Genomic DNA, 15,465 nt, shown 5'->3' on the forward strand with positions numbered 1-15,465 from the left:
TTCATACGTGACACGCACAAGACCATTCACACTGCCAGCTGCTGGCCTAGCACATTACAACATTCACATCAAGAGACAGCGCCATTCAAGGGCTCATCACTTTCATACGTCCACATAACTGACACAGCAATCACACTAGCTGGCGGTTGAAGTAGTGTGTGCAGTGGCGTTTGGTTAGCAGTGTGTGTGATGACGGTTGTATGACATTACAACGCATGCTAATACATCGCATGCCATTACATAGCGTTTTTTTAAACGCAAATCGTTACAACGACTTGCGTCGGAGGGCGCTGGACTTAGGAGTAGTATAATTTACTATTCCAACTCCAGTCTACATACAGTAGGGAAGGTGTTGGATAGTAAATTATACTATTCCTTGTCCTAGAGCGCCTACCAGCGCAATTCGTTGTAACGACTTGCGTTCTAAAAACCGCAATGTAATGGCATCCGCGATGTAACTACCGCGTTGTAAACGACGTTTCCCGTAATGACCAGCAGCAAGTCACTACTCGCACACCACTAGCCAAACGCTAGTCCATGCATGCCACCAGCCAAGCCCCTGTCCACTCACACTGCCAGCAAATCCCCAGTCCACACACACTGCCAGCCAAGCCCCAGTCCATGCACCCCCCAGCCAAGCCCCAGTGCACGCACACCTCCAGCCAAGCACCAGTCAACGCACACCGCCAGCCAAACACCAATCCACGCACACCGCAAGCCAAGCCCCTGTCCACACACACCGCCAGCCAAGCACCAGTCCACACACACCACCAGCCAAGCGCCAGCCACACACACCGACAGCCACGCCCCAAAGCACGCACCACAAGCCAAGCGCCAGTACCCACACACCACCAGCCAAGCGCCAGTTCCTCGAATACCGCCAGCCAAACACCAGTGCACGCACACCGCCACCAATTATTTTTAAACAAAAATGAATACACAAACAGTAGATACAAAACTATAACTACAAACAAAACAGCTATAACTAAATATGTCACACTAATGCCAACTGTGAAACAAAACTAAAAATATAAAACAATACAGACCAGGCAGTTCACTATTACACACACGGTTGCTTCCAAAAACTCTTTTGTGTGTGATACAATCTGAAACATGTGGGCAGACACAGCCCAGAATTCAAAGGACAATCAGCACAGTGTATATGACTCCCCTTCCGCATACCTCTTTGTAAACAGACTCTACATCTCTTACAGGAATTGTTTTTTGGGGTGTGGGAGGAATTAAATCAGGAAAGTGATCTTTCAATTTAGCCACATCCTCACCCACACCGACTCTAGGAACCCTTGCCTGTTCCACTGCAACAAGGTTGCCCCTCGCAGACTCCTGAAACTGAACAAAAGTCATCCTTGACACTAGAAAACACTCCTAAACCCCAACAAAAGCATTAAAAGTTACTAAGTTGAAGAGATGAATGGCCAACTTCTTATACTACATGTAAGCCTTACGAACAGCAGTGTAAGGTTCCAACCTCTGATTTACTCTATCTACATCACCCATGTGCACTTCAGCAACCTGACCCCAAACAGTCACAGGTGAAATGCGTTCATCATGGATGGTAGTCAGCTTGTTAGACACACATCCATGGATGGTAGTCTGCATGTCATGTCGACATCCTTTCTATCCACAAATTTCACAGCTAGCAGTTCATCACTTCCCAAGGCACTACACTATCCCTTCTCAAGCTTTTTTGCAAACAAGCTCTTTTGGGTATCCCTTACGGTTAGAGTGGATTGTACCACACACAACAGTGTCCACTTTGAACAATTCCTTAAACAATTGCACTGCAGTGGTGAAGTTATCTAGGTACGAATGGTGACCTTTGTTAAAAAGTCCTCTACCAAGTTCGCACACAATTTTCTCACTAGCTCCAAAAGTGGACGGACATCCAGAGGGTCAATAGTGGAACCTGTGTACACCTGGAAATTATAGACATATCCTGTCCTACTCTCAGACAACATTTAAATCTTAATTCCATAATGTGCCCTCTTGCTAGGAATGTACGGCCTAAAAACCAAACAGCCTTAGAACAGGACCTAAGCTATTTCTTTCCCTGGAGCATAGATCTCTGAAAATCGATCTACAAAGTGATCAAAGACAGACCAAACTTAAAAAGCCGGTCACAATCAGGGTGATCTCGTGGCAACGCTGAAGCATTATCAACCGAATGCGTCATCTGATGCAAAAGTAAATACTGATCACAACTCATAATTGCAGGAAATATGGCTGTTGCCATCAAGGGGCTGGTGGACCAATATGAAGCCAGGGATGTCTTCCTTATTAAGCAAATCAAAAAAGTGAAACCCAAAAACTTCATCTCAACCAGATTTGTGGGAGTCCACAGGGTAGCTCTAGAGTGGGGCCTAAGTCTGGTAGTGTTGTCCCTCAAATACTGTTCAGCATACAAATTAGTCCGTCCAACAATCTGAGCCAAAAATACATTGTCCATAAACAACTGAAAAAAATGTATAGGCAAAAATGTTTCACAATATACTCTACACCCTGCAACACCACTAAAGGCAGGCAACACCGGCTGCACCATTTGTGGATCAACCCAGAGTTAAGCACTTCAAATGGGAAGCCTTGCAGCCCCAGGCTGCAGTCCAGATGCCTCTTGCTGCACCATCGACACATCAGTTTCCTCTTCTAAAACAGACTGAGAGTAGCTTCATCATCAGATGATTCCTCGTGGACAGAAAATTTCCTGCCAGAATCTTGCACTTCCTCCTCTATCTCAGATGCACTGTTGGTCTCATAATCATGGTCAGAGGAATATTCAATAAGCATTCCAACAACCTTCTGAACAGTAATCCTGTGGTTAGCCACATTCCTTACTAATAAAGGTAACTTGACAAACAAGTCAACAACAGCAAACACTTTGTAAAATAAATAATAAACAAAATGTGGCTTTATCACTAAGACCTGTATACTCCAAAATAATTCCACTCACTTGCCAGAAACAGCTTGAATCACGACTGCATACTCTGCAAGGACCAACTATATCCCCCTAATAAAGAAAAAGAAAAAAAAATACACATAAGACAACACAATACACATCGTGCACAAATCCAAAGAGAATTTCACACTCAAAACAAAAGCTAAATATTCTGATATTAAGAAACCACTTACAAACAATTCTCTCATGAATGACTATAATATTCATTTGGAGTAAACACATCCTAAAAATATTTCTTACTAAACACATGCAACTACGTAAACTGCAGATTAACCACTGCCGAAACGGGAATCACATCAACGGAAACAAAAGCTTTGGGGGCAGGTGGGCCTAAAATCATGAGGCAGAACTGCCCGAAGAGGGGCAAAAACAGCCAAAATAATCAATCCGAAAAGGGGAGCGACTCTTGCCCAAGGGGCTGCTCCCCACAACAAAAATATTGCCCAACAAAATAAATCCTTGGTGTCTAGTGGCTTCTACCCCCATCTCCCGGACCCTATCTCCCCCCCCCCCCCCCCCCCCCCCCCGGGAGAAGATGGGCCTAAAATCATATGGTCGATCTGCCCCTAAGGGGGGCACAAATAGCAAAAAAAATCACCCACTAAAAGGGGAGGGACCCTTGCCCAATGGGCCGCTCCCAAACAACAACATTCAGCCATCCCTGGTGTCTAGTGGCTGATGGGCCTTAAAACATAAGGCTGATCTGCCCCCAAGGGGGACGGAAACGGCCAAAAGAATCACCCCTTAGAGGGGAGTGGCCCTTGTCCAAGAGACCGCTCCCCAAAATCAAAAAAATCAAAAAATCCCTGGCGTCCTAGTGGGTAACAAAAAACATAAATTCAAAATGATTTGCACACAAGGGGGGCAGAAACGGCCAACACAATTCCTCCCCAAGGGGCCTCTCACAGCCATTTAGAGTAAAATCTTTCATTTCCCTCATACCAACCCCCTCCCCTCCAAGGAGAACATACCTGTTTTCCTCGACGCGCTGGAAACAAATGGTTTCCAGTGCTTCAGGCAACCACTAATAATTTCAGAACACAGTGTGCGCTGACGTCAGATGATATGGAGGGGGAGGCGAGGGGCAGCGGAAGCACTTCCTCTGCCATCCCTGGTGGGGGTGACAAAAAGGGCAGACCATGGGTGGGTCTCCGCTGCACACGCCCACTGTGGTGTCGGACGGCTCCCGGCCAACCAATCCACACAAGGGGTTAATATTCATTGTATGTGAAATGCAAACATTCTCTCAAGATACCTCTCTGCAGGGCTTGTCATTAACAGAGCATGTGCAATTTGAAAGTGAATCACTGTGGCTTTATTGAATTGATGGTATACCTAGGGTAAAAACTGTGCTTTAAAGTAATATGCTTTAATAATTTGTATTGAAAATGTGCTTTTAGTTATTAACCATTTAGACATATGGGTGCACATGCATCAAAATAGCGAGTCCTTAATTGCGATTTTTAAGGAATGGCGATTAAAGATTTGCTATTGGCTATGCATGTAGGAATCACAAATAAATTAGCGATTCCTACAAATTCCTTAATTGCGACTCGCAAATTGAGAGAAGGAATTGCTTTCCATTCATTCCTATGGGCCTAGAGGCCCATATGAATCAATGGAAATTGCATGCTCAAATAGGTACTCACAAATTGCCCATGCAATGTCAGGGTGCAAGGGTGCCAAAAGGATACCCTGTTGCACCCCTGAAATTGCCATGTGACCATAGGTTACACAAACTTGTGTGTGTGTGTGTGTAACATGTAACTTTGAAAAATGCACTTTAGTGCCTTTTTCAAACTTTTCGCAAATTACCGTCCAGTGTCATTTAACGGTAATTTGCGACCTCTAATAACGAAATCGTAATTGCAAATTCTGTGATTCCTTATATTGCGATTTTTGCATTTGGGATGAAGCATCCCAAATGCAAAAATACCGGTCACAAAGGGGCAGATTCTGAGTATCTGTCCGTTTTGCGACCGGTTTTTAGTTTGATGCATGGGGCCCATGGTGTTCTGATGAATGCATCCTCTTGCTGACTACTTTCCTTATGCATTATTTCTCCAGACTGTGCAATTATGGAGCTCTTTCTCTCAATGTCTCACCAATGTAACTCCTCATCATTTTGACAGTGACTAGGTCAGCTGTCTCTGCCTAAAAGTTTAGGTTTCACTCCTTGTCCCGGATAGAGCACAAAAATGTCCAATTCAGTCCCACATGACAACAGCATGTGGTGTCTCAGACTGGTATGCACGACACCCATCCTGCAATTCTTGTGCTTTCGTGGACTTAAAGGAAGCAGGAGGCCAAAAATGCTTCTGGCAAGGACTGCATGGAGACACCTAAGTGATCATCCTCACCTTCAGGTAATTCACTTGTGAGGGATTGATTTTCCCACAAAAAATACATAATGAGTCTCAACTGCATTTCCTTATGTTGAACACTTCCTTGTCGGCTGCAGAACTTAATTTGAACCAGGGTTTTCCGGTGCCAATCACCAGCACTTCATTGGTTTTCAGTGCTCGGCACCGGCACCTAATTGTCAACACCATACATAGATAGAACAGTCCACCACATGGTAGCGCTGCTCATCTAATTTAGAGATGAGCAGAACAACGGTAGTTTAGGAATACAATAAACATTAAAATTGCTAATACCTGCCTCCCCAGCCATTCCTTCAGCTTTGGGGACCTGGAATAATCGGAACTTTCGCATTTACATGCAAGAGAGATTGTTAGTAGTTGTTTTATCAGCGATGGCAATGGGAGGTGCAAGCTGCAGTGGCTTCCTGGTTAGAGCTCTGGCACTTAATATTCTACAAATTGAACACTAGTCAGCAGAGCAGATCCCAAGGCTGGCAAAGGTGAAACTGGAGTTCCGTTTCCATTTGACTGGCCAACTCTGTGCATGTCAAGGCCTTCCCGATTATTATGCTTGATCTGTACTCAATGACTCCTGCACCACCTGGGCCATCCCCAAGCGGAGCACGCTCCTGCTGGTTTGGCGACTCTGGCAGCCCCAATGCCTCTTTTGCCACACCTCCATGAGCTCTGGCCTTGATGCCTAAAAAGAGGGTTAAGCCTGCCAAATCGATGCTCTGTTAGTTTGGAACCCCTTGAGTGCTGATGACACTCATGCAGCCAACTACGATGTCACCATTGATGTCGGAGACATAAACTGTGTTGCGGGAGAAAACATTGTAGGGCAAAGTTTATTGTTGTTCCCTAGGTATACCAACTCCTGAAGGCTCATAGATTTTCCTGCATGTAGGAGGCTTTTGGATCTGATGCCTTTGTTATACCTGATAAAAAGTATGACTATGCAGAAGATGATTATTCAGAGGCTGATGCCATCCTTCCTCATTAAAATACTGATGCTAGCTTTTGTCTATAAAAAATTGTGTAGACTGGGCACTTCACCTCATTGGGACATCAGTTAAACATCAAGCCCTGCCTCATAGCAAATGTCCTCATTTACAACTGTGTTCCAAAAAGCAACTGAAGATCTGGATTGGACCCTGCCCTCTGCAGAGGTGACGTCTAACAGTCTGCCTGAAAGTTTAATGCCATTGAAACGTTGACTGAGCCCTTGCTTTCAATCAGTGAGGCCCTCTTCGATCCTATTTTGACGGTGTGGATGAAACCCTTTTTGAGGCCCAACATTCTCCAGACAGAGTGCAAGACATCATAGTCCTGCTCTGGATTACTCCCACTTGTTGTACTATTACTTGTCACCAGCAAGTTTAGTTTCTAAAGATAACCCTCAAAGCAAAACCACAATACCTTCCCAATAACGCCTCACAATAAAACTTGGGCTGAAAAGTCTTTGATTCTGGAAGGCTGGCATTTGACTCCTAATGGCAATTGCTTTTTGATCCGATTTGCGCAAGCCATATGGGAATTGGTAAAACTGGTGGTGATCACTTTGCCAGACCACATAAAAAAGCTGTTTACAGACCTATTCAATGAGAGATTGGACACATCCAAACAACTATTGACCTGGTAAATGAGAGATTGGACACATCCAAACAAATATTGAAAGGAGGCCTCGACTCTGCAGACACTATTGAATGATCCATGTGCATGGCTGTCAGATGTCAGATAGCCAAGCCACTCTTATTGACATGCCCTTTGATAACGAGCAGCTGTATGGAGTGAAAGGCAACTCTTCCCTCAACACGTCAAAAACAATAGACTATGACTGACACATTTGGCCAAGCGCCTCCAGTGCGTCAATTTCAGTAACAATATAGAAAGTTTTGTGACTACTCGAGGGCAGTACAGTCCCGGAAGATAAACTTCTTAGCCTGTCCAGACACCTCAATAGCTATACTGCTTGTTTTGGACCATGGATGACAAAAGCAACAGTAGTCGCTGTAGATGCAGTCTCTACAGTCCACTGCTGCCTCAGACCCCTCTACTCCAGCTCCCTTGAGCCATCATTATCTGGTTTGGTAGAGGGTCTCCCAGTTTACCACTACTCAGGAACGGATCACAACAGATCATACAGCTGATCCACAAGGACTTCGCCTTTCCCTTCCATGTCCCTTGCTCTAGGCCATCCTCCTTACATTAGGACATGCTCTTCAGCACACATCCTGTCCTCTTGAGCAATATGGCCAAAAGGGGGACATAAAGGTAATTCCTTTGAAAGAAAGGGACACATGATTATATTTCTTCTACTTATTGGTCCCCAAAAAGAATGGTTTCTTGAATCTTCATGTTCAGTACTTGTTTATTTAGCAAGAAACAAGTAAGCTGCTGTCCGTGATACAAGTAGTACTGGCGCTAAATGTGAGGTATAGAATGACGTCCCTGGAGCTTTAGGATGCCTATTTCCATTTTGTAAAACTTCCCGCTATAGACGTCACCTAAAGTTTACTATAAGAACTCAATATGGTCAGTTCCTAGTTTTCCGATTCTGGCTGACTACCTCTTCATACTACTTTACTTGTCCTTGTGCATCCTGTTGGTACCACACAAACACAATGGACCATTGCCTTCAAGTGGTGTGTGTGGCCACACTTGCTCCAGCATCAAGAGAGTCTCACTGCTCGGGTGCAGTTCTCTCACCCTTTTCATCTGGATTGGCACTTTTGGATGAACCCTTCCAAACTTTGGGTGGATCACCCTTCAGTTCTGTTCAGGCTACCAGGGTCATGGGTGCCTTCTTGCTGGGCAGGGGTGCCCATCTGTCCAAGATGGCAACATGAGCCTTTGATCCACGTCGGGGTAGTGCCCACACTGTGCTTGAGCTGCATACTCTCCACCTTGCCATGGAGGCATTTCTCCTTTCCATCTCTGGGAGCAAGATTCAGATTCTATCAGGCAACACCACCACAGTCAGTTAAATCAAAAGTCACGGTGGTATAGCATTGTGTACTCCTATGTTGGGAAGTGATCCGCCTGTTCAAGTGGGCCCACTGTGACAGGGCCTTTCCGGTGTTGGCTCACATAGCAGCTTTCTCAGTGTCTGGGCAGATGCTCTCAGTTGCAACTCACTGAAAGACCACGAGTGGAAACTACACCCTAAAGAAATAATTGCCCCCAGATTGCGGTTGCCATTCTTGGATCCCTTGGCCAAAGCTTGGAAAAAAAAGATCTTCAGTTTTGTGCCATACACTTTGTTTTGAATAGTTGTGTCGGGCCATGTCTTTATGTGCAACAAACCTCAGAGCCTGATGTGTGAATTTTTGCGAGACGCATTTCTGCTTAAAGTACTGTGGAAGGTACAGGAGCATCAAGTACGGTGGCTTGTTATCTACAGCCCTTTCTGCTTGATTTACTGTGTCTTTTTAACTCATCATTAATTTGTTACTAGTTTTCTAAAGGTTTTGCTTTACTTGTTTGCTCCCACTCTGTTTTTGATCCTCTGTGGGATTTTAAGACAGATTTGTTTGTGATGGTAAGTTCAATTTGCATATTTGGAAACCTTCTGTCCGTATGAGTCTATCCACCTTTCACATTTTTGTACCCAAATAAGTTGGTTCTTCCTATGTGGGAGAGGTGTGGCGGCGCGGCCAGGGCGACTGACGCTGGAATCTGGGGATCAGGGTTCGATCCCCGGCTCCGGCGGCAGGTTAGCCTTGCATCATGTGACTCTGGGCAATAGCTTGCTTAATCTTCCCGACGGCCCCCAGCGCCTAGAGACCCTTACGGGTGATTGTGCGCTTTACAAATGTGGATTATTATTATTGTTATTATTATCTGCACATCCTTTTCACTCAAGATGTTTTCTGCATTCCTTTTTGTATGTCTATTACACTTCCGTCTTTCTCCCCCTCCTCCACATCTAACCAAGGCAGATGAGCAACTTCATAGGCTGGACCCTAGATGTATGGTGTCTTACTTCTATGCCTGCACTTGTCAGACCAAGGAGGTTGATCAGCTCTTTCCTGGCTTTGGCAGGGCACAGTAGGGCATTGTGGTGGACCAAACACACCATTACATGTATAGTTCTCTTTATCAAGATCTGCTATGCCCTGGCTAAGAAAACCCTTTGGGAGAGCATTTGTGCCGACACCACTAGAGCATGGCTGACTCCACGGGCCTTTCCTGAGTTGGCCTCATTGCTGACATCTGCCAGGGGGGTTTGTGGTCAACTTTTTATGTTGTTTCCAAGCAGTATTGCCTCATGTCTCAGGCTCACAGGGACGAGTACTTTGCCCAGCATGCTGGTTGATGCCTAATATACCCCAGGTGTTTCATGTCCACATGCAGAGTCACCGTTCTTTTTCTAGACCAATCTGAAGCCACAAGAGATTGTTTATATAGTTGGGAGTCTCCGGAAACATGTATCCACCAGAAATGTGATGAATGATTGCTAAGTAACTTTTTCTTTTACTCCTCTTTCTCAATGGTGTATTGTGTGTCCTGCGTACCAGCAAAAGTGTATTTTTAAAAGTTTTTCTTAACAATGTTAATTTGTTGATATATTGTACTATTTCACTGTGCAGCTTGTCTTGTAATTCCTCTGCATGCAAGGATGCATTGAAATAGCCTATTTGTTTATTGGTTCAATACTCACTTTGTGGACAATAACAAGCCTCATTTAAAGCTAGTCTGTGAGCAGGTAAACTTTGCAGAGTTTAGCGATGAATGGGCACTGCTACTGTGTTGCAGGTATACATTCTCATGTGGTACTATTGATCTCCAAAATAGCTAATATGCAGCAGATGAGCAGAACTTCTGTAAATAGTCCTGATAATTTGTTATCAAAAGTAGTGATAGGGTTGTATGACTTAGCAACACATTCATTTACAACACATGCCTTCACCACACAACCATTACGACGCAATGCTTTTACCACTCATTGGCAGCTTTACAATGCTGTATTACCCACGTTGAAAAGGAGGTTTCCCAGTGATGGTTACAGAAAACACAAATAATTTTTTTGTTTTAAAATAGTGAACCTGTAGTGTTACAATATTCACTTGAAGAACCACACTACAGAAAAGTAAAATTTCGTTCTAGTGTTTGTAAGCAGATTTCTCTAAATACTTAATTATCTCCCCCTATGGATAAAGATACACAAGGTGGATTGCCCAAATCAGGATTCTAATTTGTTACCATTGTAAATAAATTATCTATGTCCATTTTTGTTGTTATAAAGGCTCTTCCAAGTGACAACATAAAAATCCAATTTGGATACTGTATGAGACAATAAACCCATACATGGAAGGGAATTCATGTTGATCACCTTGTTCCAATGACCCCATTAGCCAAATGATTTGATGGGAAAGATCACCATGTCTTCCCAGACTTGAATGTGTCTGTTTTATACATCTTGATAGTGGTGTGTATTTAGTTGAGCTCCACTGTTGCAAACGTAGGTCTACTGATTGTAAAAAAGTGTACACATTAAATAGAGAAGTATATCCTTTGGCATGGAGTTGATATTTTCTGAAGTGCGGGCAGTAAGTGTAGATTCACATTGTGATATCATAAACTAAATCTTGAGTATGATTATTTAGCATTTCATGGAAGGTGCTGCTTAATTAGCACTCTTAGCATAGTAAAGGATCCCACTGGCACTGACTAATAGGCAGAGCAAATTGAAAACCTTGTACTCAGTTGCCACCCCCTAATACTGATGTTTCTTCAGTTCATAGCCAGCACAGCATACTGGTTGGGCCCTTGTTTGGAGTTATACCAGGTTGCTGGTATTGGTGCAGCTTCTAGTACAGTTTTATACATATTGTGCAAATATGTACGATTCCTACCATTTCTGATTGATAATGCTGAATTGTCTTATAACAGATAGGTATAGCAAAAGTTATCAAGAACAGTGTAATATAACCGAAAATCTGCTTCAAACCCACATATTGTAACACTGCTCGTTGCTGCTGTTTAAATGTGTGTTAATTTTTCTTCTTTCCATTGGGAAAGGTGCATGATGAGACAAGTAAATAAAGAGGCAACCCCAAACCGATATGCTACTTGTGGTAAGTTTTTCATCTTAATTGTAAAAAAAAAAAGTGCATTAGATAATCATGTTATTCTACTTTATGTACAGAATGGAAAATCTATTTTGCTATTGTTTTTTACTGCTGTTATTGTATGTATGTATGTATCCCTTAGGTGTAATGGAATCAAACTAAAGTTACTCATTGACATAAGAGGGTACATGCAAAAAGGTTTCGTCTAGTACTGAATTGATATACTTCTTATTAGACCCCATGAAGTATCATAAAAGACTCTTAAGAGTCCTGCGTTTTTAACCCATTGTAAAAGAGCACAGCAGTTCCAGAACCAGTGAATTTATACCAGTACACAGGGAGAGTGAACTTGCAGCACATTCAAAACTAGCACGTAAGCTTATGCAATAGATGCAAATTAAGTTGAAGAAATACGTCCTCTGATGTGGTTTATGTCTTTCTATGCCTGCATACTATCTTGAAGCTATGTAATCCATCTCTTTCACTGGGTTTTTCTTTCCTAAGTACCCCAGTTGTAGTTCACTGCAGCTTGTAAACAGTTCGCCGGCAGCTTGAGAGCAGAAAGAACGTAACAGCAACTCCAAATTAACCAGTTTTACTACTTAAAATCCTTACTACCCGTTGAATGATGTCTTGCACCTTTTATTGAATAATTCGTAATCCACATTCAAAAATGGGAACAAAAGAAACCTGAAGAAATTGTCTGTATATTATTCTATTCCCCGATATGGTTGGTGATGCTTTCTGTACAGGTATTGTAGTGGCATTATCTTAATGACAGATGAATGTACAAGAGGTAGGAATATTCCTTTAATTCTCCCTGTGCTGGTCAATAATTAATTCGTTTTAAGACATCTTGCCAGAGTATTTTGTAACACGACAGGCTGTGCACCCATAACCTATTTATGCCACCCATTCTTTACATGTAGAAATTATGAGTCTTATTTTGAGTTTGGTGAATGGATTTAGTACCGCCGCCGTGGTGGAGTATTCACTCCCTCCATGGCAAGGGTACTCCGCCCACCAAATTTAGAGATGTCCACTGGCACAGTAGACATCTCTTGCATTTACAAACACCACCGTCACGGCAGTGTCTGTAAATGCATTGAAAGTTTGATGTATGGCTCCTTCAACATGACTGAGTATAAGGATTACAATCCTTTATCTGCGGGCTGCACGCAGGTGTGTCACAGCAGATCTCCTCAGCTGTTTTCTGACACGTCCGGCTTCCTGCAACACCCCATTCTTGCTGCCAGATATATAGCTCCAGCAAAGCAAGGACTCTTCAGTGACCTCGCTGGCAGTCATCTTGAAATTATGCGTTTCTTCTTCCAAATGAGTCTTTTCCTTTATTAAAACTCTGTTGCAGCCATTAAAAGATAGAGGGATATTTTTTTAGGTTGAGCTTTCGAGACCTGTTGTATATACGTCTTTGTGGACTTACAGCCTGCCCACTGCTTTTCATTTGTTTGTTTTAGTGTCCTTTGAAAATCCTTTCTTGCTAGTGGTCCATCCTTCCTCTTTGTCCCTCCTTTTTAGGTCTCGACCTACCAATGCGCATTGCAGCTCGAGACATATAGAGTTGGATCACGAAAGCTGACCAAGGGGCTTTGGCAGGCGGATTACGCAGTGCATGTGCCCGTGCGCGCGCTTGCCATTTGCTCCCCGAGCAGCCTCGCTCATCCCATCAGACCCTCCACAGCAAAGCCGAGAGCTTCAGATTTAAAAGGAATGCTCTCCCCTGCCCCCCTCTGCGCAATGCCAGAGCTTGCCACTTCACGCGCTCCGCAGAATCAGCCCTCCTCCGAAGACTTGTTTTTTATAATCTTACAACGTAGTTGTAGTTGATCTAGCGCTAGCCTCACATACATGCAAATAGGCCGTGTGCCCCCAACCGTCTTTTCCGCCTCTTTTACCTCCGCCCCAACAGTCCCGTGCCCTCTTCACCCACCCCCTCCCTCCCTCCCAAATCACCGCAGCACCTCAGCTGTCTCCTCCCCTCCGTCTCTCCCGCCCTCCTTTCCCTCGCTCACTCCACTGCCCCCCACCCCCATCCAACTTGTTTTTTTATTATTTACAAAGTGAAAGCTTGTTCTTTTTGTGACTTGCGGTACAGTTTTGTTTGCCTTTGTAATAAAATCTCTGTTAGCTCTCAAGTGCTTGGCAATACTCCCACCCCACATCCAAAATTCGTCATCGCTCCTGGCCCCGCGGCCAATGCTTGCTTTTCCTCGCTCTTGCCCAAATCACTTGCATGAACTCGAAAAGACAGTGTCAGGCGCGAGACAAGGATGCAGCCGGCTCGAGCTGGGCCAGCATCGAGGACTGGCTAATTTTATTACTTTCAAGGAAACTTCAAAATGTAAATAAATGTACTGGTATTTATAGAGCGCACAGCTACTTCCCGGAGGTAGTGTCCCGGCGCTGTCCGTATACCGCTTAGGAACCCTTCCTGGTTTTTCCCTGTGAGTGTCCACTCCTGGGCACCCCCCAGGGTGAAAACAGGCATCCCAGCGCTTTTGGGGCCGTTGTGGAGATTAAGCAAGCTATTTCCCAGAGTCGCAGAGTGGGACCCATGATTAGAATAGGCACTGAGGCGAGAATTGTCAGGTCCCAGAAAATTGAGCCCAAGACCCGCCAAGGCGGGTATTGAACCCTAGTCCCAGGCCAGACCTCTGCATCAGGATCTGCAATACTCCCTCCCCCAATCCAAAATTCGTCATCGCTCCCGGCCCCGCGGACAATGCTTGTTCTTTTTGTGACTTTGTTCCCTCTCCTCACTCTCCCCACTCTCCTCTCTCCCCTCTCTCCTCTCTACCCTCTCTCGCCTCTTCCCTCCTCTCTCGCCTCTTCCCTCCTCTCTCCTCTCTTCTCCTCTCTCCTCTCTCCCCTCTCCTCACTCTTCCATCTCTCACCACTCTCCCCTCCCTCTCTCACCTCCCTCTCATCTCAATCGCCCCTCTCCTCACTATCCTCACTCTCCCCACTCTCTCCTCTCACCACACTCTCCTCTCTCACCACTCTCCCCTCTCCTCACTCTCCACTCCCTCTCTCACCTCCCTCTCCCCTCACTCTCCCCCTCACCACTCTCCCCTCTCACCACTCTCCCCTCTCACCACTCTCCCCTCCCTCCACTCTCCTCCCTCTCTCCCCTCTCCTCACTCTCCTCTCCTCACTCTCCTCCCTTTCCCCTCTCTTCTCTTCTCAACCTCTCCCCTCTCCTCACTATCCTCACTCCCCCACTCGCTCCTCTCACAACACTCTATCCTCTCTCATCACTCTCCCCCCTCACCACTCTCCCCTTTCACCACTCTCCTCTCTCTCCTCACTTTTCTCCTCTCTACCTCCCCCTCTCTCCTCACTCTCCCCTCTCCCACCTCTCTCCTCTACCCTCTCCTCTCTCTCCTCCCCGCTCTCCCCTCCCACTTCCCTCTCTTCTTACTCTCCCCTCTCTCCTCACTCTCCCCTCCCCCTCTCTCCTCACTCCCCCTCTCCCCACCCTCTCTCCACTCCCTCTATCCTCACTCTCCCCTCTCTCCTCACTCTTCCCTCTCCCCACTTTTCACTCTCCCCACTCTCCCGTCTCCTCACTTTCCCCTCTCCTCACTCTCCAAACCTTCTCTCCCCTCCCTCTCTTTCTCCTCACTCCCCTCTCTCCTCACTCCTCTCTCTCCCCTCCATCTCCCCTCTCCATCTATCTATCGCCCTCACTCTATCTATCGCCCTCACTCTCTATCGCCCTCACTCTATCTATCTATTGCACTCACTATATCTATCGCACTCACCCTATCGATCACACTCACTCTATCTATTGCACTCACTCTATCTATTGCTTCACCACAGCATCACTCTGCACCACCACAACATCACTATGCGCCACCACAGCATCACTGAACGCCACAGCATCACTCTTCGCCACCACAACACCACTCAGCGCCACCACAGCATCAATCTGTGCAACCATTCAACAACAACTGGTTCAAATATGTTCTCTCAATGTTTCAAGGTTTATTACAAATGTCACAAAAAGATGTTAATATTTCACTTCTGTTCT

At 45.1% G+C, this 15,465-nt stretch overlaps 1 protein-coding gene across 4 annotated transcripts in view; it reads left to right on the plus strand.

Annotated features, from left to right (window-relative positions):
* The window catches only part of C4_1H7orf57 (chromosome 4_1 C7orf57 homolog), a 249,703-nt gene that overhangs the window by 49,448 nt on the left and 184,790 nt on the right, over positions 1-15,465 (plus strand). For all 4 annotated transcript variants that reach the window (XM_078688185.1, XM_078688183.1, XM_078688184.1 and 1 more), the window contains exon 2: positions 11,362-11,417. In XM_078688185.1, coding sequence (XP_078544311.1) covers positions 11,366-11,417 — 52 coding nt within the window. In that variant the 5' untranslated portion in view covers positions 11,362-11,365. The remainder of the gene's footprint in view (positions 1-11,361; positions 11,418-15,465) is intronic.

Source organism: Lissotriton helveticus, chromosome 4_1 (genome assembly GCF_964261635.1).
Source record: "Lissotriton helveticus chromosome 4_1, aLisHel1.1, whole genome shotgun sequence".
NCBI lineage: Eukaryota > Metazoa > Chordata > Amphibia > Caudata > Salamandridae > Lissotriton > Lissotriton helveticus.